The sequence below is a fragment of the Meleagris gallopavo genome, chromosome 10 (genome assembly GCF_905368555.1).
Source record: "Meleagris gallopavo chromosome 10, MGAL_WU_HG_1.1, whole genome shotgun sequence".
NCBI classification, from domain to species: Eukaryota; Metazoa; Chordata; class Aves; order Galliformes; family Phasianidae; genus Meleagris; species Meleagris gallopavo.
In genome coordinates this window covers 19,355,176-19,383,153 of record NC_139413.1, presented here as the reverse complement: position 1 = coordinate 19,383,153, position 27,978 = coordinate 19,355,176, and the positions used below count along the sequence as shown (strand labels likewise).

Sequence of the window (27,978 nt, the reverse complement as noted above, 5' to 3'; positions counted from 1 at the left end):
TACGTAAATGTCCAGAGGTTGACGTGCAGTTGTTTATAAGAAGAAAAAAAAAAAAAGGTATTTCCACTTTTCCTTGATGTTCACAAGCTTTGCTTGACACCCGACCTGAACCTCCCATTTAAGAACCCTCTCTTCTCCTAGCACCAGGCAGGAAGTCTGCGCATTCTCCTTGTTTATTGGAGACCTCATCAACATCAGCAGAGCAGAAAGGCTATCATCTAGTAGGTCTTTGGGACAGTACTCCTCATTTCTACATGGCACTGATGTTGCATCTCCCAGAAGAGCACAGCACTGTTGACTCTGTTAACTCCTGAACAGCTTCTGATCCGTTAGAACTGCACAACTTTGCTGTCTACCAGCTGTTTAGGCAGTTGTGTCTCATTCTGTATTTATGTAGCTGATTACTCCTATTTTCAAACATCTATCTGCATTTCCCCTTATTGACACACTTCCTTTCAGATAGTTTCTCCAATTTGTAAAGATCATTTTGAATTCTATTGGTGTCCTCCAACATGCTTGCTGCTCTTCCCAGCTTGTTGCTGCCTGCAAATTTAATAAGCATGTTCTCTATTCTATCAGAGAGATCATTACTGCAAATGCTGAATGCTACCAAACTGCCAAATACCCACCCCTATGAGCAGATGTTTCATGAGAAAAAGTCTCACGAGGGAGTATTGAAAGCTTTACTAAAGATAAATGACATCTACTGCTTCTCCATTCACAAGGCCTGTTATCCTGTCATTAAAGAAAATTAGATTGATCTGACCTTGACAAATCTACGTTGGGTATTGTTCCTTTGCCTATGTGGATGTAACAATATTTAAAGTTGTTGCAATTAATAACACTTTAGAGAAGCAATAATAAGCATGCAGTTTCTTACAACAATACCTAATTTTAGATATGAAATGGGAACTAATTTGAACGGGATGAAAAGAGAGGAGAATGTCTTTCTTTTCACACCTCCCTTAAAGACGCTGCATTTTTTGGCCATTGCTGGAAGCTACGGAGGAGCAATTCTGAGCTACATGGGCCTCAAGTTTGATGCAGTCCAGCAATGATTACATCACACAGTTCAGAAGCGCAGCACAAGCTCAACAAAGAAAACTCTGTATTTACACAATTGTCTCAACTGGAGGGATGTACTGGGAAACAAACATCACAGTGCGTGTGAACTCACCCTCCCTGACCAGGTCACACTGCGTGCTGCTGGAGCTGGAGGATCACCTCTGGGTCTCCAAAAAGCTGAGATTAGAACAGCTCTGCCTTCATTCACAGAATGAATATACAGGTGATTTAGGTGTGTACAAGCTCAGACAGCACTTGTTAGCCACATGCACTTAACATTTTGCGTGAAATTCCCTCCCTGTGGTAACGTCAAACATTTTCATAGATGTTTTATCTATGAATAACACTACTGCTTGTATTATAGGGCACAGAAGCAAAAATCTTCCCTGTTTTCAAAAACATCCAAACAATTTCTGCAGGAAGAGCCAAAAAGCAAGCTCCCAACTCATAAACCACAGCCCCCCAACTTCAGCTTTGGCAGAAAACCAAGCAAGGCGCATCTCAGCCATGAAAGAAACTCACAGAAAGCTAAACCAAACAGCTTATAATAAAGAACTTTGCATAACCCCTACTATAACGCGTGCAACAGAGCGTACAGAAGTACCCTGGAAGTCTGCACAGCACACACAAACGGCAAGACAACAGCCAGGACCATTACCTTTCCTTACAGGGAACAGGAGCACAGGGAGCCCTTCCAGCTCTTGGACTGCCCTTACCACCCTCCTGAGAGCCCCAGGCAATTCGTTGTGCTCAGCATGCCAAGAATGAGCACACTGTGCCAGGACAAGGCATCCCAGAGCTTTACAAGGGAATATGAAAGTATTTTCTCTATTTTCCCTCTCGTTTCCCTCCTCCTGCTGCCATGGCCCCATCACTTATTAAATGCCCTGTAAATCAAAGAATGGTAGATGAATGAGAGAAGCCTGCTTCTGTCAGGGTTTTCTTCCATTCTGAAACCACGGAAAGCTTATCTGTTTGATGCTAAATAAGATGAAAAACAGGTAGCCATCCCCGTCACATAGGTATTTTAATCATTTTGGCATTTCACAGGATTTTCACCACTCATCACTCAGTACTTTAATTACATGAGGGAAGATACATTGAACACTACATAAGTAAACATACTTACAGCCTTCTCTTGCTTCCAAGCTGGCTTTTGTCAAATACAAGGACTGAAATCCATTCACGGTAACTCTCACATTTACCACCAAACAGAGGACTTCAGTTTTTAGCTCAAAAACCAGCGAGCTACTATCTCTGCCTTACGTAGAGCTCCTCACTGAAAGCTACAACTTGGCAATGTGTGCACGTCTACCACCCTCACAAGCCACGGACTGGATTTGACAAGCTGGTGACAATGTACCATCCTGTCTGCCAGGCACACTTGTGCTGGTGCCAGGACTCAAACTGGTTATTACAAATGGAGTTTTTCAGGGGCAAACAGAACTGGGAGAGTAAAGCTAAAGCTGCTGCATGTTTCCTGGTCTTTCTGGATCCCATTTTTCCAAGCAACCTTTACCAGAAGTAACAACACATATGTTAATATTTGAAGTGAACTTGTCTAAAAATAAACGGAAAGAAAACACGTAGGTGTTCTGCACTCCAATACCCAAGTACTGAGGCTCAAGAGCCATCGTCCCCTCCTCCCTGCGTTGCAATTAAATTGCAAGGGCTTTTATCATTCACCTTTGGGGTGAACCAGGACAGTCTTCACAGGTAGAAATTATTGAGAATTTAAAAAAATGAGAAAAGCATCAAAAGCAGACAAGAAGGATCCCCAGGGTACAATCTTCCTTTTAAACGTGCAGCATTAACCAGTGTCAAATGTGGGTTTGAGGATTATTGTCCTCTCTATGGGACCAAATTCCCAGAGAAGCCAGCATCAACTGGAGCACAGCAACCCCGCACAGCAGAGGAACCTGCCATGCTGACAGCACCCAGCACGCTACACACAGCAGACATCCTGGTGCCACCAGCCTGCAACAGCCTTTCCACTTGCTTTATGTTTTGACCAGAAGCTATTCATAAGACTCAGCCCAATTTTCAAAATGCATTCATGGAAACCGTAGTGTTAATTAATGAAAAAAATGGCAACAACAGTAATTCATCTAATGAAGAACAACTTGAAAAGCACAGCAGGGTTCATTCCAGCATGTATAGCATGAAGTGGAAAATATTTTGTAATTATTTCTTTAACACTACATGGAGTGCCCCGATTATAAAAGCCTCATGCTATAACGCACCTGAAAAAGCCCAAACTTTTTCTGGCTGAAAGAAACCAACATTCAGGACGAAGTCTGGCATTGCAGCCTGCAGTTCACACACCAGTGTAAATCTGTCATACATCAGATGTGCGTTGGTTTAATCCACTAATCATACGTCAATAAAGCACATGAGGCAAAAGACACTTCTAAGACTTAGGGCTCCCAGCAAGCACCCTCTGGTGTTTTCAGATCAACAAAATAAATGAGATTTGTCTTCAGCATAGACAAAGCACTGATTCACACAAGGGGCTAAATACAGCATTCAATTAAAAGTACACCACTGCTTTCCAGTTACTTTTTCACAAAGACAGACATCTTACAAGAGAAAAAACATCCATGAACAAAAAGATTTACTTAAAGAAAAACAAAAAACATAACACAGCCTCAAAAAAAAAAGATTGAACAACATTTTGAGCAAATTTCATACTTGTAGTTGTTCACCAAATCATGCTGCTTCATCTTGTATTACAATATCATTCTGAAGTGCCAACACAGTGAACAGATAAAGAACTAAAAAAAAAAAAAAAGAAAGAAAAGGCATCCATATTACTACTTTATTTTATTTTATTTTATTTTTATTTTTATTTTTTTTTTACAACTACTCAGCTAAAACAGTGCAAGCTCCAGCAGGCCTCATACTTTTTCCTCACCTGAAGAATGACAGCATGACAAATAGTATTACTTAATCAGTATTTTCCAGCACTCCTTTTCATCTCAAAGGATGCCACCATCACTAATACAGAATATTTTAAAGCATCTCCCTGAAGTATTCACAGCAGCCTGTGCAGTCACAACTAACTAACATCTGGGAATACACACAACCAGCCTGCAACTACATTTGGAAACTGAAGGATGAGCTTTGCAAGACTGGTAGTCAGTAAATAACAGCAAGGGTCGATTACTTGGACAAATTTCTTGGGTAAGTGGATAAGTTGTAATCCAGCAAAATGTATTTTCACGGAATCCTTGGAGTTGGAAGGGACCTTAAACTCTGCAATAAGCAGGGATGCCTACAGCTCGACCAGGCACTCAGAGTCCCATCCAGTCTTATCTTTTTATGAAGTTAAGGGCAAGAACCCAAGTCACATGAACAAAATGGCAATCGGAGACTTCAGAAGGGATTCTGAGGTCATCATAGAGGACCATGTTTCCACCTCAAAGCTATGGGCAAAGGAGTAAGAACTGCTGCTGTTGCGTGACACGAGGTGGTACATCTTTTCTCAATGCTGGTCTCTTGACTTTAAAAAACATTTCTAGAGGATTTGTGGAGACCTGTTAATATGATCTCTGATAAGAAAAATCAAGACCAATCCATTTTTCCACAATAAGAAGGACAAACTTTCAGACTGTCTAACTTTTACATTCTAAGCTGCTTCTCAGGGAGACTGCATGAAGCAGCATGAACTTCTAGCCTAGCTGACACAGGTTACAGCATCCAGTATCTGAACCCAAAAACACACAGACTAAGCCTAAAATAAATACAGATTTGTAGAAGTAATGACTACTTGCCATTTTCCCAGATCACACCGGAGATGGGTAAATCCTCCACCATTTAGTCTTCAAATCATGATTTGATAGTCTCTTAGAAGCAATGTGCTAGATCATTTGCAGTTGTTAAAAGCAGATGCAAAAATTACTCTGAAATTACACAGCCTCCATTGTGCAGGTCACAGTACAAGTCTACACTGATCTGATTTCTGGACCTACAATCTATGAATCTACACTGGAGATAAAATTTTAAGCAGGTCGCTTTACTATTTTTCTATATCACCTAGCCAATAAGCACATTTATAGAACATTCTCTCTCAAAAAAGTGTATTCAGTATATCTGCCTCCAGCTCTTGTCACCACGCCAATAGCTTGCATAGATGTGAAGGCAGCAGAGCAGCCCTGGCCACCCAGCCCCATCTCAATGCCACGGATAGCAGGCAGGTGTGTGACATGAGGAGCCTGGTGCAAAGGTACAAGTCAGAGCCTACAGTCAGACCTCCTGCAAACCAGCAGCCCCACAACACCACTGATGAGTGACAACATGCCCAGAGCTCTTCAAAAGCAAGATCCTGCCTGAAATTGCATCACAGCCCTGGGCTCAGGAGCCACCCATCACTGGGGGCTGGAAGATGGCGCCAGGAAGAGATCGCTAAATATTGATGCTGTTCTTACATTCTCCATAGGTCTTTGTCATGACCACTGCTGGATAAGAGCTATGGAGCTAAGGCACACCTTTGACCCAGCACCTGACGTTGACTGATGAGTGATGGTGGCTTTAAGAATAAATAAAAAAGACAAATTGCAATGCTGTGACCTGTTGTAGGTAGCTATCCAAACAAATTCACAGGAGTTCTGCAAGTGCTGGAGCAAAAAAGGACATGGCTATAAATGCAGAAATATCTGCTGTCTACCCTCAACAGAGCATTTGCTTTTACAGCATCCTTCCTATCTTTTACATCTGCAGTGTTCGGCTACAAGCCAGCAGCACCTAGATATTTTACAGAAAAGTGAGGAACCATTTATGCCTAAAAATATATATGATGAGTAAGGACAGCAAAAATAAGCTGCACAATGACTGTAGTTAATATTTCTGCCTGCCCCTTAACGATGCAACCCCAGTGCCTCAGTTACAGGGGCTTTCCTAAACAATTTTTTACACGGATTGAATTTGTCAAGCTAGTCAAGGCAGAATTGCAGAAAATTAGTATTTACCTGTGTTGTAATACCTGGATCTGATCATACCAATTACACCTAATCACTACATTCAGTGTTTGGGGATGGGCACACAAACAAAAACGAGGAAGCGGAAACAGACGTAAGGCAGCAATGGAAAAACTTCAGGTCCAGCTTTCTGGATGGGACCCTGCCATGCAGCTCTGCAAAGAACAACTTCAAAGGTCTGGGTCCAAAGCACCTGCCACTGGGCCACTGTTTGGGATGCGAAGCCAAGAGGCAGAGCTGAACTGGGGAACAAAGCTCCACCGGGGTCGCAGGAGCAGAGCAGTACTTGTAGACACACAGCTGGGGCACAAGAGAAGCGAGTGATAGCAAAAGCTCCAGTGCTCTTCCATCCAAAACCTCTGGACAGCACTTCACCTGCAAGGCAAAATCCCTGGCAAAACAGAGTTCATCTGGAATCACGTGTCTAGGAAGCGCATGGTATTCTCCCATTTCTCAGCCTTTGCACCTCAGCTTCCTATTTGTTTTGAGGTGTCTCCTCAGTACAATTTGCATCCAAGAAATATGGTTAATGGGAAGAATTTGCATGACATACACAACTATCTGATAGAAAGGACCAAGGGTAGGTTTGAGCTGCTTCAGATTTGGGATCCTCACTCATAGGAGGATGTGGGAGGGCAAGGACCTGTCCTACAGGCGCCAGCCCACTGCTGCAGGCTACCCTCACACCCTTTAAACAAAAGTCAAGCTTGCTCCATCTTTAGAAATCAGACACAAATTGTTTGTTTGCCATGTCTCACTTCACACCTAGTTGCTCAAAGTGCAGCCCTGGTTCCTTCCTTCTACAAGGTCACTTTTGAAGAGCATTTCTTCCTTTAGATCTTTGAAATTCTGTGACTTTGGTTAGAAGATACTGGGGACGGGTCACCTAATCTCTTCCTTTGGCTAATGGAAGTCTCGCTCAGGACATCAAATATAAAGCCTAATTTTAAGCAAACAGACCAACAACAAAACACATTGCTGATGATGATATTGATTTTTTTTTTTTCCCCTGGTTTCTCAGCGTTTTGTTTTGAGAGGGTTTTTTGTTGTTGTTTGCTATTTATTTATTTTAGTAGAGTAAATGACATATTTCCAAAGGATTGAAAAGAGCATCTTTTAGCTGACAATTGAACTGAACATTAAATGAAATCTGCAAAGCCGTTTTTCCCATGCACAATCAGAAGCTGACAGACAAGGATGCACAGAGTGCATAAAAAAACACAAGCAAGCTGAGGGAGAAAGTGTAAAACAGTCATCCTGAATCAGCGCTGAGCCACTCTAATGGAATTAGGGTCACACTGACAGAAACACACTCAGATCACAGAGAAAATTTAATAATTTCTTACTGCAGTCTGTAAAAGCAGGAGAGGATTTGAAAGTGCTTTCTGCCAAATTAGCACTTCTCTATCGACTATTCCCCACACGTTCCCCCTCCTGTTCACCTTCTCCTCCAAACCCCTCACCGGAGAGGCCCCGAAAGCACCGGCCCCATCCTGCTTGCAGGGAGGAACCCAGGGAGCTGTGTGTTTAACCTCTGGATGCCCCTTCGATTCCTCAGTGCTGACGTTATTCAGCCCTGTGAACTCAGCTCCAGGAGCAGCATTGCAGTGCACCCGCCGCTAATTCCACTACACGATACATATTCAATCTGTTTTATCTCAGGCGTTAACGTCTCGCTGTCTGCCAGCTGCCTAATTGTCAGCAAGCTCCAACAGCCAGGCTGAATGTGTTGTGACAACAACAGCTACAAAGCACAGGCTGGGAAGGTAGGGACGCCCAGGTTCTGCAGCACCCAGCTGCTGGCAGAGGCAGCAACCCTTCCTACCAGTACCAAAGCGATGCTGCAGACTGACTCTAGGAACGCAGAGATAATCGTGCTCCCCTTACTGCATTACTTTTAATTGGAGAAACAGAGTAATTGGAGTAATTCGTGATCCAGAGCCTTGCCATCCTTCTGCTGTCTCCCAGCAGTACCACAATGGGAAAAAGAATGAATCACGGTGATACACCGGGCACAGCCAAATTCCATCAGGAATCCATTCAGACAAGTAAACTGCCATCAAGATGCTTAGGGGACAACAAAAACGAGGAGAGGACATATGAGGTGCTTCTTTATCAACATCCCTTTCTACCTTTTGCAGTAAGGTCCACCGTGCATTCTTCCCACCAGGGAGTTCTACCAGGACTCCCAAACACCATCTCCACTACTGTATTTTGCCCATCTCCACCACTGACAGCAGTATACAAAATAACAAGAAATTCATCCTGAAACTGCATAAACGCAAAGGTTCCCTCAGTCACCTGGCCTTCACACAGCTCCCTGCCACTGGGAGCATGGGTGTTAAAAGTCAGTGGGACAAGAGAATGTATCAATTGCCAAAACACACAGAGCAACACTTTCCATTCAGGAAGACTTCAGTTAATCTACAGTGGCTGTAGCAGTTAAAAGGTCACTGTCCTCCAGATTTGCCTTGCAGATTAGGATAAAGTAATTCAGAGTCAGTCTGCACCAGAGAGAAAGGCATACATACTGATATGTTTGCTTCTCAAGACAGAAGTGTTGCACATCTGAGACATCAATATTTGGATCTGGGCCTGTGAAACAGGGCCAAGTTTCTTTACTTTAAGCATGTGGAAGCATTCCACAAAACTGGCAAACCATATCCACTACAGATTATCCTTAGACCAAGAACTGTCCTAGGATGTCTCAAACTCCACCAGCTTGTGCACAGCTGATGGAGGAATGCTTTTATTCTTTGCAGAGACCAGGATGACAATAATGAAAATTTTTTCATACCTCAAAATATTAAATATATACTTGTATATATAATAAATATATATACAAAATGGGATATAGAACATGGACTTAAAATAATCTAGATAAACATCTTCTAGCACCTCTAGTGATGGTAAGAATAGTGAATTTTCATCTTTCTTCACATCAATCCTAAATCCCCTCTCCAGCTTCTCCAAATTTACTCCTCCTCCTTTAGTCAAGGACACTGAAGAACTCCAGTCCATTTTCTCCACTCAGCCAGGCTCTTAATGGTATGGAGACCTCCTTCAGCTTTCACAAAATTACATCTTGATTACAAAGCCTGGTGACCAACTAAAGCTGGAGTGAGAGGCAGATGGCCGGTGGCAGTTCAGGAGGTGCATCACATTCACCTCCCTGCTCCATCTGAAGCATCTCAGGGGCCCAGGGTGTTTTCAAAGATACTGAATATTCACAGCTGCCTTAGAGCCTGCAATGAACATGTGAATGTTTGGCCATTCTGAAAAATGAGTCCTCCAAAATCATTATATGCTGGAGCAGAGAAGTTCTCAACAACACGCAGGTACGTGTGATATTAATATTAACCCCAGTACCGTGGCAGCTCATAGCAGGCTGCCCCACTCCATGCTGCCAGCAGAGAGCTACAAAGGCTGACTTCCTAAGAACATGCGTCTCTCCTCAGGTACCTGACATGAGCAGAGCACCTCAAGTACCACCACAGGAAACATTTGACTCCAATTGTTCTACAGGTGGAGGGCAGCTACACCAGAAAGTAAAGACTTGAATGTTTTCCCAGCAGTTTTCAATCACCCACTGATTCAGGAGAGATGTTTCAGTTCTACAGAAACTGTAAGAGCTGGTAAAAGAACAAAATAAAGTAACAGGGATTGCTTCAACCCCAGTACCCCTCTCTTCCTCCACCCCCCAATTTTCTTTACTCATCTATACACGTTAGCAACCAAACTGTCAGGTTATCTTGCAGCTACTACTGAAGCTACTACAGAAGCTCGTCCTGCGCTTGAATAAATGTTGCCAGCCTTTTTAGTTCTATTTGTGCCCCTTCACACACATACTGTTTATCTTCACTGCACACATTGGAAAACAAGATTTGGAGGGTTATCCCTTCGTCCTCAGTGTTGCCAGTACATACCCAGAAGTTTCAGTACTTGTTGAAAGAAAACTTGCAACACATTCAAGCCTTTAAAAAATAAATGTTACTTACTTTCAGCTCCTGCTTTAGCAGGTTCAGGCAGCATCAAGCAGCACAGGATGACTGCTAGCACAGTGAGTACTGAGACGCAGAAGTTAGGCACCATATTCCAAAGCAGAGCAAGTCCTCTTCAGTCTGAGGCAAGTGGTCAGAACATCCAGCGTTACAGACACAGACTTACTCCTGCAAACCAAAAGATGAAGAAAAGTGTTTAAATATGATGCATGCATTAACTGCTGACGTGCAAAACTAAACTGTAAAGACACAATTAAGACACAAATACAAATGAAATTTGACTATCTTTCCCGCTTGACCAGCATAGCGTCACACTAATACTCCACAATCCAGTAGGCTGTTTTTAAGGGACACGAGCCATAAAAACATCACCATCTTCAAGTCTGCTGTCAGATCCCGTTTCTAATACAGCCTGATAATATATCCTTTAGCTGTTCTCACTATGTTTGTACAACAAATAGTTCTGAAGATGCACATTACCAGAAACAGTGCCTTAAGTTCACATAACTCTCCTTGTCTGCCCAAGGGAGACATGCTCGGTTGCATACATATGGTGGTTTGTGGTCAGCTACGTTCAGCGCGGCTCGACTGGTGAACAACTGGTACAGAAAAGGACATCCTTTTGTAGCACCAACTGCACCTGCACCTCAGTTAGGTCTAAACAGGAGACAGAGCAGCTGAACAGAGTCAGCTCCCATTTCATAGGGCAAATGGGATGCCAGCAGAAAATAATGGTGAAATGCCTTTAAAGATAAGGTTTACCTAAAGTAAAGAGCTAAGCTTCATACTCTTCAAAAGGGATAGGAGGGACCATCTAAAAGGACAGAATTACCCATCTCCAAAACAAAGCAAAAAGTCTCAGTAATTGGCTCAACCTGAAGATCTGCTTGGATACAGAAATGCAAAAAATTCCTTGAAACCTAACCAGAAAGACAGGTATTTAAAAAAAAAAAAAAAAAGTATTTCTGTGTGTCTACATCCTTTATCTTTTCATGAGAATGTACTGTATTTACTTTAAAGACAAGAGACTAAGGTTCGCCTGTTCAATCAGACATTAAAGAAGCTAGTAAGCCCCATTCTCTCAAAGTGACAACATCTCGCAGGGACAGTGGCTCACTCTTTCAGCACTAGGCATCTCATCACAGGCTCAAAAGCCATTTAAAATATGTCAGTGTGTCTCGCCTTTGCTAAGCTGCAAGAACTACAGAATGTTACCAGTAGGGCACTAATAGCAAAATAAATCTCACGGTGGCATAGCTTAGCCTGTGATTCAGCAGCGTGCAGCAGGGCAAAGGGGCAACGACTTCAGACCTGAAGGCTTTCTAGGACCACAACCAGCAGTGCCTTGGTGAAGTCACCGGGAGGTGTACATGTAATTATCATGATTTTGGACTCTGTAAGTGTTCTTCAAGCAAAGTATCTGAGTGCATAGCCTGTACATGGAATGATATACATCTTAGTTTTGGAAGAGGTTTTGAAAAATATGTTAAATATGCTTAAAAAAAAAAAAAAAAAGACAATTTTATGTTTTGCAGGATTTTTGAAAAGAGCAGCAGCTTACTTTTTTTTTTTCGAGAACCACAAAGCTTTTGATGGAGGTGTGTATTACATGTTATGAACACGTTTACTTCTGACAAAGAGCGTTCAAAGAATGCCAGCAACCACAGCGTTCAGGGAAATCCACACAAAATCTCAAGAGAATCTACCTAGGCAAATATTTACATTGCATCGTACTAACAAACAGCAGATCATGATTCTTCTTCATTCTGTTACCGTATTTGCACAGTAAATCTTTTCACACGTTATAATATCACACAATACAAAGAAATCTTTATTTATGCAATGTCTTCTCCAGCCAAGACATCTGAAAATACTTTACAAAATAACCTAGTTCTAACCTAGATGCAGAGCGAATACTGATCATCTCATCCCGCTTTTATTATCTCAGTGAAAAAAAAAAAATCCAAGTGAGCTCAGCAGCAAGATTTTGAATACAGAAAAAGAGGCTCTTCATATCAGCCACACTGGGTTCTCCATTGCTCTTCAGCCTCCATATTCTCCTCTCTCTCTTGCCAAAGAATTACTAAGAGCGCCAGTGACACATCTTACACATCAGAGACAGGCAGCTGTGTCTTTATAACAACATCAGCTCTATTTTCAACAGGAAACCCAGTTCAGCCCCCAGGCGGGCTGCCCAGTGTCAGCCAGCCCTCCAGATAAGGCTCACAGGGGAATGGGAAGAAGCGTCCGGATTAAGAGTGAAGATTACAGCTCTAAATTCTTTATATCCAGTGCTAATTTGTGCAGTCTGGAGACACAAACTCACTGAAGCACACGTTGAGCAGCATTACATCTGGCTCGAAGGCACCAGAATCTTAAGCTGCCGCTCTTCTTGGGGAAAAAAAAACAGAGGGCTGAAATTACTGTGTCAAAACAAACGATGTGTATTAAACTCTTTCAGATTAGAGAATGTTTTACAGGTGGTGCTGAAAACATCTTTGGTATGTATCAGACCAGACTGGGGATGAATAGCTTTCAGAGAGCTTTTCCTCTTTCATTCACTTCCATTAACAACAAAAGTGCCCGATCTAATGGTGTATCTTGAGCACAGATTACTCAGAAGTCATGTGAATGGCACTGCCACTACCCTCATTCAGGAATAAATCTCAGGAACACAAAAACCTCAGCTAAAGAATAGGTCTCTTGATTTCTGTCTTTTTTCAGCTAATAAGATCAAGTTCGCTCCCATCTCCAGCTTGATGGATTTATAACTCTCCTCTGAAACCCATAAGATACGTGCAATGTACATCATGCAAAACTGATGAATTGCCAGTTACTCTAACCAGATGCCTTATAGATTTGATCTTTTTGCAAATGTTTAGTGCTTTATAATAATTTACCATCTAGTAAAATAAACCAGATTGTCCTATGCAAGACTGCTGTCTGTCCCTCCAAAGTTAATACAGCACCTTTGTTTCTTAACAGGAATAATCTCTACTTCCTCTCTCCAGAGTTGCTATCTATGAGAAACTTGTCTACATACAATATTTAAAGCCCTTAAATTGGAATGTTTTAAAATTTTATAAATCTGAGTGGCTGTCATTCTCTTTTGAAATTGAAAATATGAAAAAAGTTTCTCCAAGGGGTTCAGCTCTCTTATTTTTAGGAGTGAGGTGTTCTCTCCCTGGAGGACAGCCCAGTATTCAAAGGAAGGTGACAGAATGTGAGCTGAAGACCAACTCACCTTTCAAAAGCCAACATCACACTGATAATTTTGAACAGTAACCTTGAACTAAAGCTACAGGCTTCTTTTGTTTAAGGCAGAAAGACATTATAAGGAAAACGTGTTATAAGAAAAAAAGCTATAAAACCAAGTAATGTTGGTAGACACTGGTAATCAGCAAAACAGATTTTATAGAATCGGAGCTGCTTTGGTAGAACAAAGTCCAACAGCAAGCAATCAGCCAATGCTCTTAGACCCCTACTGTCTTCTTTGCCTTGACAATGCCACGCCTCCTCAAGCTGCTCTGTCTTGCACCTGAAGCTACCTCCTGTGCCCCACATGACCTCCCACCCCTCCTTTTGAAGGCTCCCTTTAACCTCACTGCTTTGAACATTCGACAACCGAGACTGCATCTGGGAGCTTGGGCAAATCAAACATAGATGTACATTCTCATTGCTACTTCTGCATCTGGTCCTGGCAGTATCATAAACCCAACACCATGTAAGGCAAAAGGAGGCTGCAGCTAAACATTCCAGATGGCTTTGTAAAATTCTCTCTTGCTAAACTCCATTCTCTGCTCCAAGCTCAATGTTAGAACTACCGAGCGCTAGTTTGGCAGAGAACTAGAAAGCTGGAAAGCACAACAAAAAGAAATAGCCAACTCAATTTAAATATAGCTGATTTTGCCCTAGGGCAGGTGGATGGAAAAGAGGAGGTCTCGAGAACACTTTTGAAACCTGCATGGTTTGATTCTTTCAGACAAGCAGAAAAAGCTGGACTCATTTAAAACAGAGCCAAGAATACCAATGGCTCATATGGTACTCGGAAATGCTGGCAATGAGCACGTCCCACAGGAAACTGCAAAGAGATTAGAAAAAGCAGTCAACTTTACAGAGTCAAGAAGAATTGCAAAGCAGTGCTGAATAGCTCATGTCCTCTATGAACTATTCTGGAAAATAAACTGAACTGAAGCAAGTGTTGTGTGGGTCACTAGCCATGAATGGCATGGGGAAGAAAAGCATCCCCAAAATAAGCAGGCCCATTCCAAAAAGAGGGACCAATGCACTGGAATGGCTTTGCACGTTGAAGCTATTTGCAACCTTACGTATCTAACAAGTCAGCACAAAAACTGTTCTCTGTACGAATCCCTGCAGTACATCCACAGAACTGCCAGGTTCAGTTTTTAGTACAACTACTGAAACTGTATTTGCTGGAGATGTGGTAAGAGATCCTCTAGGAAGGTAAGGCCAGTGCATAAGCAGTGACCTTGTCTGACCTAGAGACAGATCAGTATCTTTTCATAAAGAAGCTTGAAACAATCGCATTTGCTTTTCAAGGTGGAAACTTCTTACACTTTCTCTAGACCAAGGATGGAATATCAGAAGACATGAGGTGGGTGCCACCCAGCCACTTGCGAAAAAAGGGCTTAACCTATCTGCTTCTCCCAACTATACCACATGCACAAATTAAAAAAAGAAAACCCATTGACTTTAAGAACATGTAGGGGCAGCTTTACCTTTTAGACAAATACCCTGAAAGGCAGGTGATCTGCGTGTGATTTGAGGATCCTGATCAATGCAGTACTCTAGGGTCACACAACTGATGCTAATCAGGAACTGACCATGCAAGGAGGGGCTGCGTGCTGCACAGAGCTACGAGGCAGATATTTACTGCATTAAAGATGAGAACAATCACTGGCTACAGCTCAACTGCTCCGTACTGTATATAACTTCTCAGCTGCGCTCTGAATGAGGATGAAAGCCATGATGCACTGTATAATTCAAGGTCATCATATTGCACACATTACAAGTTGTAGGAGCACGGTTACATGAGAGTTAATGACTTCTGAACGTTTTACTTCACTACATTAGCATTCCTTTAGCATAGATTTCTTTGTGGTTTTCTGCAAGAAATACAATATAAAGAGACCTGGGGAGTAGAGCAATATGGCCAAAATAGACAAAATGAGTCTCATTCACTCCAACCTCCCACATGCAGGGAAAGCATTAGAGAAATTCATTGGAGAGTTACAGGGAAGACTGTAATACTAACACAGATTTGGGGAAGAACTTCATATGAACTTGCAGTCCAGTAAAGTGGCCAAAAGTTAAAGCAACTGCTACACCAGCAAAGGCATCACACCTCCAGACCCCAGGTGTGAACAGAGCTGGAGCATCAGATCCAAAACTCCCAACCATCTGGAGAGAAGGGATGAGCAAAGCAATTCAAGAACCAGGAAGGATAAAAAATCTCTGTCAAGTGCTAGACAGACTGGCTAAGCAAGATGGGGATTTGATAACCATCTGTAAGCACACGAAGGATACAAACACCAAGAAAGGAGTGGAGGAGTGTAATTAGCCAGGGGCATACAACTGTGAGTAATGGAATGAGACAGTGCAAAAGAAACTGTGCTGAATATTCTCAGTAAATCCTACAAAGCAGAAGACAAAAGAGAGAACAAACCGCAGCATAAAAATCTTTCATCATCTCTTTGGATGGAAATTAAAAATTGGACAAAAAAAAAATACATATATGTTCCATAACGTCAGAAAAAAATATCCTGAATGCTGACAGATCGGTGTGGTGCTGGGACGTGGGGATATATCCAACAGCAATGAACAATCCAGTGATACTTGAAAAAGCTTTTCCTCCCCTGTTTCGGCAAAGTTTTAGAGACACTATGAAGACCTGAGCTGCTCGCTGGCCTGGCTGCAGACCTCTGGGACCCTGAGCCCAAATGCTGACCCACGGTGAGAGCAGCTGGAATGCGTAGGCTGAGAACGCACACCCAGCTCCTGGCCACGTCTGCTTCCAAAGATACTCCTTTCTAAAGGCGTTGCTGCCTGCAGACAATTCTAAATAAAAAGGAGGATTTCTTCAACTGAAACAAGGATTATGAAGGGCCCTGTTAAATAACTACAGCGATAAGTCAAAACGTCCACTTAAAAGATAGATCAGCCTTGAGTCTCGCAAGCCCAGCCATCATTCACGCTGAGCGCTAAGTACAGATCACTGTAGATCACCCTATCTGTGTGCTGAGGTTCTTAATGCCTGCTGTAAAGTCTCCTTAAAAGAAGCTAACTGTTGCATGCATATCACCCTTTCAACAGAGCTCTGACTGTGTTTATGGAACAGACAGAATCGCACAACCAGGTGCATGCAATGTTCGCGGCAGCGTGAAATCCTGCAGAAATTACAAATAAATTCAGCTATTCCTTCACTACTGGCAACTCCGCAAGGGGAGGAACGTGCTTCTGTATCAGCCACTCCCACGAAGCAAGAATCTCTGCACTTTTTCTACCAATGACTACAAACACAACAATATATTCGTAATTTAAATGGCCATGTAATTATAGGCTTATATTCAGCACAATGAAATGATTAAAATCACAAGGTACCAAGTTCTCTTCTCTAAATCCCAACTCCTTAGCATCAAGTTTCACACACCCGTGATGCACAGCAGGTTTTGAACTATAACAGGGAGGGAGAGCAGAGGAATACCATCTTCCTGGGCTTGGTGCTTAGGAGGCACTGCAGCTGACTGCTATTTACTGCACAGCTGGAGCACTGCTGCTCCTGCATCTGGCTTCAGCAATGTTGAACCCATCAGTTCCACATCTCAGACTGACAGGAACAGGCAAAGCTGATCAGACACATCCTGCAAGCACCAACACGACTCCAACCCAAATGGCAAGAATGTGAATGATGAATCAGACGAGGGATAATCTGTCCTTCAAGTATTTGTACGGTGCATGCTGGTTTCAGATGAAACTAAGTTCTAAACCAATCGTAATTCAAACTCAATCACTTAATAACAATGCTTTTGCTCTATTCACACATCTACTCAGCCCCTTTAGTGGCTTCAGTGTAGAAATTTTCCAGGGTTCTTCCGGATAATGAACAAATTGTAGCCTGCTCACTGCATCTCAAGCATTTACATTTCAAGCAACTACTGGGATGGTTTTCCTTCAGAGAATCCATGAAAGGCAGCCCCTACAAGAACATGATCTTTCAAGCGTTTTGTTATTTTCTCTATTTTTGCTTCAACCACAGTAAAAGGTACATAAAGAACTTTCATCTGAAAAAGTGTCTCTTTTCAACGAAAAATCCCTTACTTTTGCTGTAAGTTCAGCTATGTTTTATATAATGTAACACACTACTAGGGTCTGCTCAGTTAATGCTTTCAGATTAATAGCTTATTCCAAAGCTGCTTTTGCCAAGACCTCAATTTCTGAAATTTGCTTATCTTTTATATTTAGAAAGGCCGGGCACGGTACTAGTGCTAAGTCCTCCATTACGTTTTTAGCAGTTAAAAATTGATGCAAAGAAGTCATTTCCCTTTTTAGCAGTACCTTTTCTTCCTTAATTGCCGCCTTTAACCTCCCATCATCTGGTAAGCCCACATTTCATGCAAGACAATGGGTGATGATTTGCTTAAATTATTTATCTTCTACTTATAGATGTTAGTTCTCCAAAGTCCATCTTGGATCTTTCAACTCTTTTATGCTTATTATGCTTTCTACTCTCTACTAACAGTACACAGGAGCTGGATTTCCACATTCTGAAGCACTCCTGCTCGAGCAGCTCCTCAAACCTGCCATCGAGCTAATGCCAACTTTTCCCAGCCTTGCTAACTTCTTTTTCCAGCTTTTCTTTCTCACGTTCCATTATGGTTTCAAACCACATCAATGAACTATTGCACTATTCTCTCCACTTGTTTTCTGCTCTTAACACTTAAATTTAGACATTCTTTGAGTATTGCTCCCTTTCTTTAAGTTCTCCATTCTGAAGCTGTCATTCTCACATTTTGATCTCCAAGCCACTGACAGCACTCATTGCGCTGTGTGCACCACGGTCATGGTTGCTCATGAAGATATGCACAAAGATTCCACCAGCAACTTTAACTTGACTGATTTTCACCAGCAGCTTGATAGATGTTAATTCCGAGCACCTCCACGTGTCTGGAGCTATCTGAAACCAGGCTACAGGAAGCGTGCACAACAAAGCCTCCATCCACTACCTCTCAGCCACCACCATTGGTGGCAGCATAGAAAGGACTTACTGCTCTGATTCTGCTAACACAGATAATTACCCTTCTTCACAGGTCCACCAAGCTTCCAGCAAGTTCCCAGACACATCTCAGCAGCCATCCTTGCTAGACACAGCAACCACTAGAACAGCTGGTGGCATCACTGCATTAGATTGGACCCAAGCCCCAGCCAGTCCCCACTAAGCCCCAGCCAGAGCCCTCCTAAGCCCATGTCCTGCAGCTCCAGTGCACAGGAGGAGGCACAGCAGCAGGCTGCCACAGGGCAGGATTCTCCCTAACACCATCACAGAAGACATCTTATGCCATACTGGAGGGTTTATGTATCCAATTAAACTTTCTGTAATTCTCATTTTGTGAAACTATGAACATTTCGGCACTACATTTTGGAATTGTTCCCTCCTAAAGGGTTTTGAAGTTAATTATATCTTAGTTGCTATTACTGCCTCAACCACAGATACTGCTTGAACCCTATTATTGTGTGTATTACTGAGGGCTAAAATAAGAATAGCTGCTGCTTTGGTGTGCTCCAGAGCTAGCCTTTCCAAGAAACTGCTTCTCTAACCTTTGCCCAAACATTCTGTGTGCTCAGTTTATATGCAGGTAGTTAACGTAGCCCAGTAGGGTAAATGAGCTTATTAGATTTATTAAACTGAATTCTCTCTGTGCAGAACGCCCCCAGCATCCTGCAGTCCTCTGGCTCTGGAGGCATGTGGCTGTTACCATGGAAGACAGCACCCAGAAATTCCCTCTGCAACTAATAAGCAACAACTATGAAAGCACAAGTCTCATGCAATTGCATTCTGTATGAAAAATGAAAGCTGTTCCTGTAACCTATAAAGAAACAGAGACGCAATCAAGCTTATTACAATAAGATGCTAAATTTATGATTACTCTTTTTTTTCCTCCCTGCTCAAGCTCATTCTCTTTCCCGTGTGAGAATAAAATACCCTCTGAGGTAGCACATACATAGATCGCTCCAGAAGTAATGCCTCCTATTTATTTCCATGGAAACTATAACAGATACAAACAGCACTATTACTCTACTTGATAGAGCAAATTCTCAACTACAAAACACTATTTTTCAACACAGTGGCCACCATTAGCTGTGCATTTCTGCTAGCAATAAACAAGAGCCTGCACACAATGCTCACAGAAATCTGCACCAGCAGAGGTGACCCAGCTTTTCACAGCTGTTATGACAGCATTGTCGCTACGAAAATGTTGCTCACACAGCCCATCATTCATCAGCCCAAACAGACAGACAACAGAAGGTGCCCAATACCAACAATAGAGTAGGTATGGGAGGAGACCAACAATACCAACAATAGAGTAGGTATGGGAGGAGAGTCCAGCCAAGGCTGGCAGCGTGCTCCACAGTCTTCAAACTGGAACGGGACCTGGTCTTATAGTGTTGCAAGAGAAAGGCTGTCTTCCACTACGGCTTGATGCTGTATGTTCAAAGCCTTCAGCTCAGTCAGAACTGTGAGGTAGTGGTCAGAGTCATTGGTTTGTCTGGGTTCCCAGAAATCGAGAAGGATCAGCCCTTTCCTATCCCAAAGGACAGTGCGCATCACTCTACCCATCGAGGGCCAAATCTTGAACTTTTCCTTCTATGAGGAATTGACATGTCACCTCTCTGTGGACCCACCTTTGACATCCTGGCGAACAAAATAAAGCAGGAGGCACTACCTTCAGAGCAACCCCCCCCACTATCCCATGTCCACGACATATTAAAGGCATGCAAATAAACATCAAGGCCCAGGCATAACACAATGCTTATTTAAGATGAAGAATCAAGAGATCTGTAAATTAAGAAATCCTGCACTGATAGTACAAGTCAGTCTCCTAGCAGCATCCCAGGCCAGACCAGGCTTTCACACCATGCAACAAATCCCAGAACTCTGCACAGTCAAGCAAGTAAAAGTATTTCCCTGCTCTCATTTCTGCACACACTGCAGTGAGCCCACAGGCATGGAGCACACCCTGCAGCATGCACGTGGCTGCAGGTAGTGATGCACCAGGTGCTGCAGATTCACAAGGCCTGCACCTTATCAGGGATGCACAACCTCATCTCCGGCAGACTGAAGAGATGAGAAAAGGTGGGAGGCTAAAAATATTCTGTACATTTTAATGAGCCTGTGCAATTGCCTCTCCCAGCCTCAAAGAAATCCCAACCACGCAGCATTCAAAGTAAACAGCATTACCTGTCAGGTAAGCAGGGCACACGGCCACCCGCGCACTCTTGTCACCGTTCCCTCCTACGTACCTCCTATGGACCCCATGCACCACATCATCTGATATAAATGTATATGGTCTTTTTATTTAGACATCATGCATTGTTTTTGGTTCAACCATAGCTTTGGTATTGAAAAGAAAACAAACAAAATCACCCCTGCTTCTTTAAGAAGGTAGCCTTAAAATATTTATATATATTTTATGTATATATGCTCTGTACCAGTGGAATGGTATCATGCAAATAGCAGAGTCAAGATTAAGCTGAATTCTAATAAAAGATCCACCTGAAAAAAAGCGACGTACCTCATAGAAAACCTGCCCTTTTGCAATGGAGTCTTCTGCCAATAGCAGATGGAAAGACCTTTAGAAAATAAGACAACCCATATGCCACATCCAGGAACCTCACAGCTTTGCTACTGAAATTATCCCCTCTCCTTCCAGGCCATCATCCGTACATGCCCTTCGGTAGAAGTGAGTAGGTCTACCTAAAGTGCAGCTACTTGGAATAACATTCAGTAAAATCTAAGGAAAGAAAATTACCACTAGTTGTTTCTTTAATCCATTCGTACATTAGTGTGCTGAAGAGCATACTTGGAGCCAATGAAATCTGATTCAATGTACAATTTACACTACTTAGGAGGAAAGCTATTTTAATTTTGTCAGTTGCCAGAATGTAAATCCTGAAGGCAAAAGCTTTCAGCAAAAAAAGCAGAATAGCTCTTCAAGGGGAAAGATGCTACCCAGCTCAGTGAAAAACAAAAGAAAGGTTAAGCACAACCTGGTTAAGCACAATTCCATGGCAAGGAGACAGTCCTTGGTTCACACACGGCTGCTAGGCAGTCAGCATGAGACACACCACCTTGCTCACTACATCCAAATACAGCACACCAACAGCAGCCAGAACAACTCCTCAGCTGCCAACGAGCAAGTGCTCCAAGGCCCTCAGCAACATACAGTGAGTGTGCTCCAAGTTTTAGGCATTTACTTTAGGATATGCAGTGTCACCAGATGTCCAAGGTTTTTCTTACCTGCAGACCAGTGCCTCAAAGGAGTTTTAATAACACTCCTTCTGGAAGCTCATCTGCTCAAGTTCATCAACTTGAACTGCCAAACCATGCTTGCGCTTGTACAGTACTCAGCATTCTATTAACCATGGTAGCTGCAATCTAGTAATAACAATCTACAGTGTAACAGATTTTTTAAGTCCCAAGTCATCCACGGACAAAGAACTGGCTGCAGGATCAAGTCCAGAGAGAGGTGATCAATGGCTCAATATCTAGATGGAAATCAGTAATGGGTGGTGTCCCACAGGGGTCAGTGCTGGGACCAGTATTCTTTACTACCTTCATCAGTGACACTGACAGAGGGATTGAGTGCACCCTCAGCAAGTTTGCTGATGACACCAAGCTGTGTGTGTGGGGTGTAGTCAACACACCAGAGGGACAAGATGCCCTCCAGAGAGATCCTAGACAAGCCTACAAAGCAAACCACATCCTGGGCTGCATCAAAAGCAGCATGGCCAGCAGGGCGAGGGGGGTGATCCTCTACCCTGTGCTGGTGTGGCCTCACTTGGAATACTGCATCCAGATGTGGAATCCTCAGCACAGGAGAGATATAGATCTGTTGAAGCATGTCCAGAGAAGGGCCACAAAAATGATCCATGGAATGGAACAACTCTTCTATGAGGACCAGCTGAGAGAGATGGGGCTGTTCAGCCTGGAGAAGAGAAGGCTGCAAGACGACCTGATAACATCCCTTCAGTATCTAAAGGGGAGCCACAGGAAAGAAGGGGACAGACTCTTTAGTGGGGTCTGTGGTGACAGGACAAGGGGAAATGGCTCCAAGCTCGAAGAGCGTAGATTTAGGTTGAAAATAACAAAAAAGCCTTTTACAGTGAGGATAGTGAGGCAGTGGAACAGGTAGCCCAGAGATGTGGTGGATACCCCATCCCTGGAGGCTTTCAAGGCAAGGCAGAATCTGACCCCGGGCACCCTGATCTAGCTGTGCACGTCCCTGTTCATTGCAGAGTAGTTGGACTGGATGTCCTTTAAAGGTCCCTTCTAACTCTAAGGATTCTATGATTGGTTGCCTGCTTGCTTAAGAGCTTTTCTCAGTGCAAGGCACCATGCGCTGCCAAGGGCCAATAAGCAAACCCAGATGCACCTCACTCTTCCCATCATAGAACCCCAGTGAGCAGATCCCTACATTTCCCTTCCTACTGAACAAATCTGGTACTGGAGCTCATGGCCTTTGCTGTTGACCTTCATTAAGTACATGGATGCTGCATCGCTCAAATCCTCCCAGCAACACAATGCAAGGCACACTCTCTTCTTGAGAGCTCTTTGCTTTTATCCTTGTGGTTTTTAATAATTATGCAGATACACAAAGAGCTTGCAATCAGTGTACTTTAAATTAAATTTTAACCAATTTATAAAGTATTAAAACCCACAATTTTTTATAACATTTAAATTGCAATATTACAGAATTCATCTGGTACCACCTAATTATAATTCTAAATGAGCAGCAATTAACAAGCTATTTTATGGTGCCTAAGTCCAAAATAAACAAGGTCAGGACAGTCCTGCAAAAGGAGCTGTGCCTTTGGGATGCACTCATTCCCCTCCCTCTGCATCAGAGCATTCCATTCTGGAAACTATAGATAGCATCACCCACCAAGTACAGGGCTTGCAGTACTGCAGGAGCCTTGCTGGAAGTGAAGCCTGCCAACATTACAGCGCTGCTGGGGAAGGTAACAGCAGCCCCAGTGCGAGAAAATACCCTCACACACCAGGAAGCAAAGACTCAAAAATGGAATGGGTTGAAGCCAGGGGAATGAAGGGGTCTCTCCTTCATGCAGAAGCCAGCAACGCTTACTGTTCGAAAAAATGAGTTCATCTTGGCATGGAGCATATTTTGAATCTACTCAACACTTAGAAGGAAGGCTGAACTGAAGACAGCCACCAATCTCAGGCCAGAAATTCCAGGACATGTCCCGCTGACTTGGATGCTGTCCCAGAAATTTCTTAGAAGATGTCAGCTCCTTTACACCCTGGCTACTAAATTAAATCCCTCTGCCTGGTTAGCATCTACGGAAGGTTTTAAAAGTCGCTATATAAGAAAGATGTCCCATCAACAGCATTTTACAGGTCAATTAGCAAAGGTCCAAAGCCCAGAGCATTTGCTTTATTTTAGGTGACAGAAGAGGCTTAAATTTTTTTTCTGTATTACATTATTTCAAAAGTGAAGTTCTTTGAGTCAAAACGTGAGGGGAAAAAATATCAAATCTAAATCACACGCAGCATACAAGGTGATTTCCTCTTCTCAGAGTAAAGAAAAGGCTCCTGAAAAGGGCTTTGTAACTGACTCGTGTATCTGCCTTCTGTTTTTCCCTTTACTATGTGTTCCCTGTCTTTTAGTGAAACTGAATCTCCAGGCTCCCAGCAAACAGCACCAGGAGAACAGGGGCCATTCCCCACTGCAGCAGGCAACAGAGCAGGCACTCACCACACACAGCTGGCATCTTTTCTGCCTGCAGGAGCAACACAGCCGTATTTTGAACTAACATTAAAGACATTTGGAAAAGTATCCGTGATCAGCGTTGTAAATGGAAGAACAAACTACCCAGGGTACCGTCAGGGCTAAAGCAGCAATCCAGCTCTGGGAAATGCTAGCAATTGAAAACACAGGCATTATGCATGCTGGTGCTTTATGAGGGTCAATTTGTTTACAGCCCTTTTAAGGAGAACACGAAGGAAGCTAACAAGCTGCTCCTCACGAGGCATGCCAGGCTTAGGGAGAGGGCACTTGGCAGACTAACCTCTGCACTGCACCAAGGGCAGCTTGAGGCATCGCAGCCCTGCACCAGTAGAGCCTCAGCAGTACAGAGCTCAGTGCAGAGATGTTCTGGGCTGCCCTTCAGATGAGCCTGGAGCTATAGGTATTCCTCTTGCATAGGAACCACCTCATTTCAGTCAGGAATGGCTTCAGAGCACCCAGCAATGCAGCCACCCTGCTCTGTCCAGATGGAAGTGCCATCCACCTGCTGTGTCTCCTAAGGGGCTCTGTGCTGTCTGATAGAACTTCCACAAATGAAAAGTAAATTTTAAAAAAGCACATACCCTCCATGATGGCAAGCTGAACAGAGCTGGTCATCTCCAGAAAAAGGAAATCCTTCCAGAGCAAAGGCAGCAGAAAACCACAAGGGCTAAAATGGGCAGCCAGGACCTGACACACCTCTCCACCAGTGAAGAGCAAACCACACCATCAGATCACACAGCACAGTTGCAGGAACCCAGCAGCTCGTGCAGCTCATCATGAGCCCCCAGACACTGCTCCATGCTTCTGCCTTCCTCCCTGCCTGCCCACACACATTCCTACCTGCACACAGACACATGAGGAAGGACAACCCAAGTTAGCAGCAAAGCAGACTCGCAGGCAGCCACTGCCATGCAGACCAACCCAACCACTCAGCAGACAGCTGAACGAACCAGGAAAAGTAGATTACTTCTTTTTAAACTGCCCCAGAAAACCCCACCATCCCTGAACCCTTTTCCAACAGCTGTACCAAGAGAGTTTCCAGCAAGTTACTGGAGGCAGAAAACTGCATCCACTTGGCCCTTTATTTCTGAAAGCATTCTGCTTGGATTTATCCCGCTACATGGAAGCCAAACTTACTTCAGCCGAATGAGAATCCTATAAGCCCCTCTTTCCTCACTGGAGAGCGGGAACAAGGAGTACAGCTAGTGCCTTCTTGCTTTGCTGAATTCATTATATTAAACCAAAAGCAATGTCATCTTAACTTGAAAGGACTTTTAAAAGAGCTTGAAGCAATTCTGCTGCTGCAGCATTTTTGTATTTTGGATTAACTACAAGCCTTCTTAACCCCTCTGAGTTTGTAAACGCACATTCCCATATCCTCCAAAGCTTTCAGGGCAGTCAATCTCAACAATGTTAGCAAGCTGAGAGTTAAGTCGTACACTGTGTGTAAGTACTGTAATTTGAGCTCCTCTACAAGTTGAAGAAGTCCAAGTTTTAGGTATTTTTGTCCACAAGAAAGGACCTGTAGAATCCTGTAAATTATCTCAGACATTCCACAAGTCTCACATGCAATTCCCCCATTAGCATCCCAGGCTCGAGGGGGTAATGAAAAGGCCAAAGTCCTATTACAGCAGAGAGTGTTAAAATGTTATTTAATGTTACCTTTAAGACTTTTCCAGTTAGTATCAACACAAAGATTTCTGTCTCCAGGGAGTTTGTAAATTCATTATTACCACCACAGACTGTTAAAGCTTTTTTATACAGGACTTAAACTACTCGAGTGTAACAGAAGCTAGGAAAAACCTTAGCAGCAACTTTCTTGAAATGAAATATTAAAAAAACCCTGCCACCAATAACTATTTTGATGTAGTACGTCATTTTCCTGGACAGCTAAAAGCCTTAGGCAGATATGCAGAGAAAAGCAGCAAACCATCTCATCAGTCTTTTGTTTATTAAACCCCGAGTTTATCCAAGCGGCTTTGAATCCTGAGTTGTACGAAGTCTTCCAAGCCACTCTGTGATCAGCTACTGATAACGGGGGGCAGAGAGAATCAAAACAGTCCCTTAACTTTATTAACTAGCAGGGAAAGTGGCAGACCGCAAACCCTTTTATCTCCACTCACACAGTCTAAGAACAGTGAGGGCAACAGTGAGCAGAACCAGCGCTGCTACGGCTATCGGTCACTTCATGAGCGTGGCACGACCCTCGCAAAAAGCCTTCCTGGACACAAGGCTCTCCTAATGCACTGATTTTTATAACTATCTCCTCCTGCAGAACTAAATATACTCAGGTTTTACGTGTCTGACATCGGAGAGCAGACGAGCTCACACTGTCTGTGAAGTTACTGATGTAACTTCAACATTTCAGAAGATGCCCTCTCCTAAGCAGTGTCACAGCCGGGGCAGGCTGACTTGTTTACGGATGCGGCAGGTCCTCTCTTTCACCCTAGTTAAAGAGGTGACAGGAAGCAAGGAGAGCACGACCATTGCTACGGGTATTTCACCACAGGCTGTTCTTTGCTCACTGCATTCAGCCAGAAGGCCCGCAAGCATTTCACAGCAAGGACAAGAAGGGTACTTTTTATGGCATTACTTTATAGCTGCTCTCTTTCTCCATCTTCCTCCTCACCCCAAACTTTAGCAGACAGCCCAGGTGCCTGCATCACTGTGACTGCTGTGCTTCTGTGCCCATCTGCCCAACCAGCAGTCACACAGCAGTACAGCCAGGCTCTGTCCCACTGTGCATGGGACACAATCACACAACAATCACAGACCCAATTTCAAGTGCACTTTTAATCTTTCTTCCAGCTAGATGGTATTTCAGGACAGGCTATGTCCCCGCTGTAGATTAAAGGTTGCCAAGCAGAACCAAAGCTGTCTCAGATACATGTTACCTAGAGGAGATGGATAGAGTAACAAGAAGATACAAACTGTCCCAGGTCAGTGTTATTTGACAAGAGCCATTTATACTCTGCCCATTCACAAAAAAGAGAGAGAGAGAGAGAGAGAGAAGTCATTTATACAAATAAAATTACATCCAAAGAGTGCCTTACAGACTTCTGCACTGTTGTCGTTTCCTTACTGAACTCAATGAAAACACGCACACACCATTCAGACTGAAGAGCTGCAGCATCCAAGGCCTTGTTGCAGAGTTTAGGATGGTACAAACTCCATTACAGCATACTCCGCCAAAACCCAGCCCTAAGTTCCTAGCACTGATAGGGGTCTGACTGTCCTTTGGGCTGGCCCTCATACCTCATTGTCTGGTGCTGCAGATCCCATCCCCTTGCTGTTTTTCCTCACACATTTTCCAGTGTTCAAATATGGTTAAAAACAACCAAAAGGATGTCACCTACAATCAAGACAACCTCGGTAGCTGAGATGGTTTCCAAAGAAGGAACTTAACTTTTACAGGTTAGTTTGCTGCAAGCATAATTCATTTCTATGCCACCAGTGCCTTCAGTGGTGTGCCCAGTCCAACCCCCAGCCCAGGGGGTGAGAAGCATGTACTCACAACAGGCTGCACGCTGGAGGAGCAGTATCAGCAGGGCAGCATGCACCACTGCCAACTGCATCACCTTACTGATCCATTAGCATTTGGTCAATGACAAGAGAAGTACAGCCTTTCCTCCCCTTAAGTAAGGCACTAATCTATTACAACTCTACAAGCCAGGGTAATTAATCAAAAGTCTATCATGCCATATAAAATGAAAATGGCTCTAAGATGTGCCTGTACACACCAATTAATTATTAAAGGCGCATTAGCTGAAGCTTTTCACCTGCCATTTACAAGTCAGGGATAAATGACAGGACACACACACCGCCAGCACAGCCCTCACCACCCACAGCCCCAGGGCCCATCTGTGCTGCAGGGACATGGGCACAGCAGCA

The 27,978-nt window shown here is 43.4% G+C and overlaps 1 protein-coding gene across 9 annotated transcripts in view; it reads right to left on the bottom strand.

Annotated features, from left to right (window-relative positions):
- PTPRF (protein tyrosine phosphatase receptor type F) overlaps positions 1 to 27,978 on the bottom strand; it is a 343,189-nt gene that overhangs the window by 208,931 nt on the left and 106,280 nt on the right. For all 9 annotated transcript variants that reach the window (XM_085231921.1, XM_085231920.1, XM_085231924.1 and 6 more), the window contains exon 3: positions 10,040 to 10,210. In XM_085231921.1, the coding sequence (XP_085088047.1) occupies positions 10,040 to 10,133 (94 nt within the window). In that variant the 5' untranslated portion in view covers positions 10,134 to 10,210. The remainder of the gene's footprint in view (positions 1 to 10,039; positions 10,211 to 27,978) is intronic.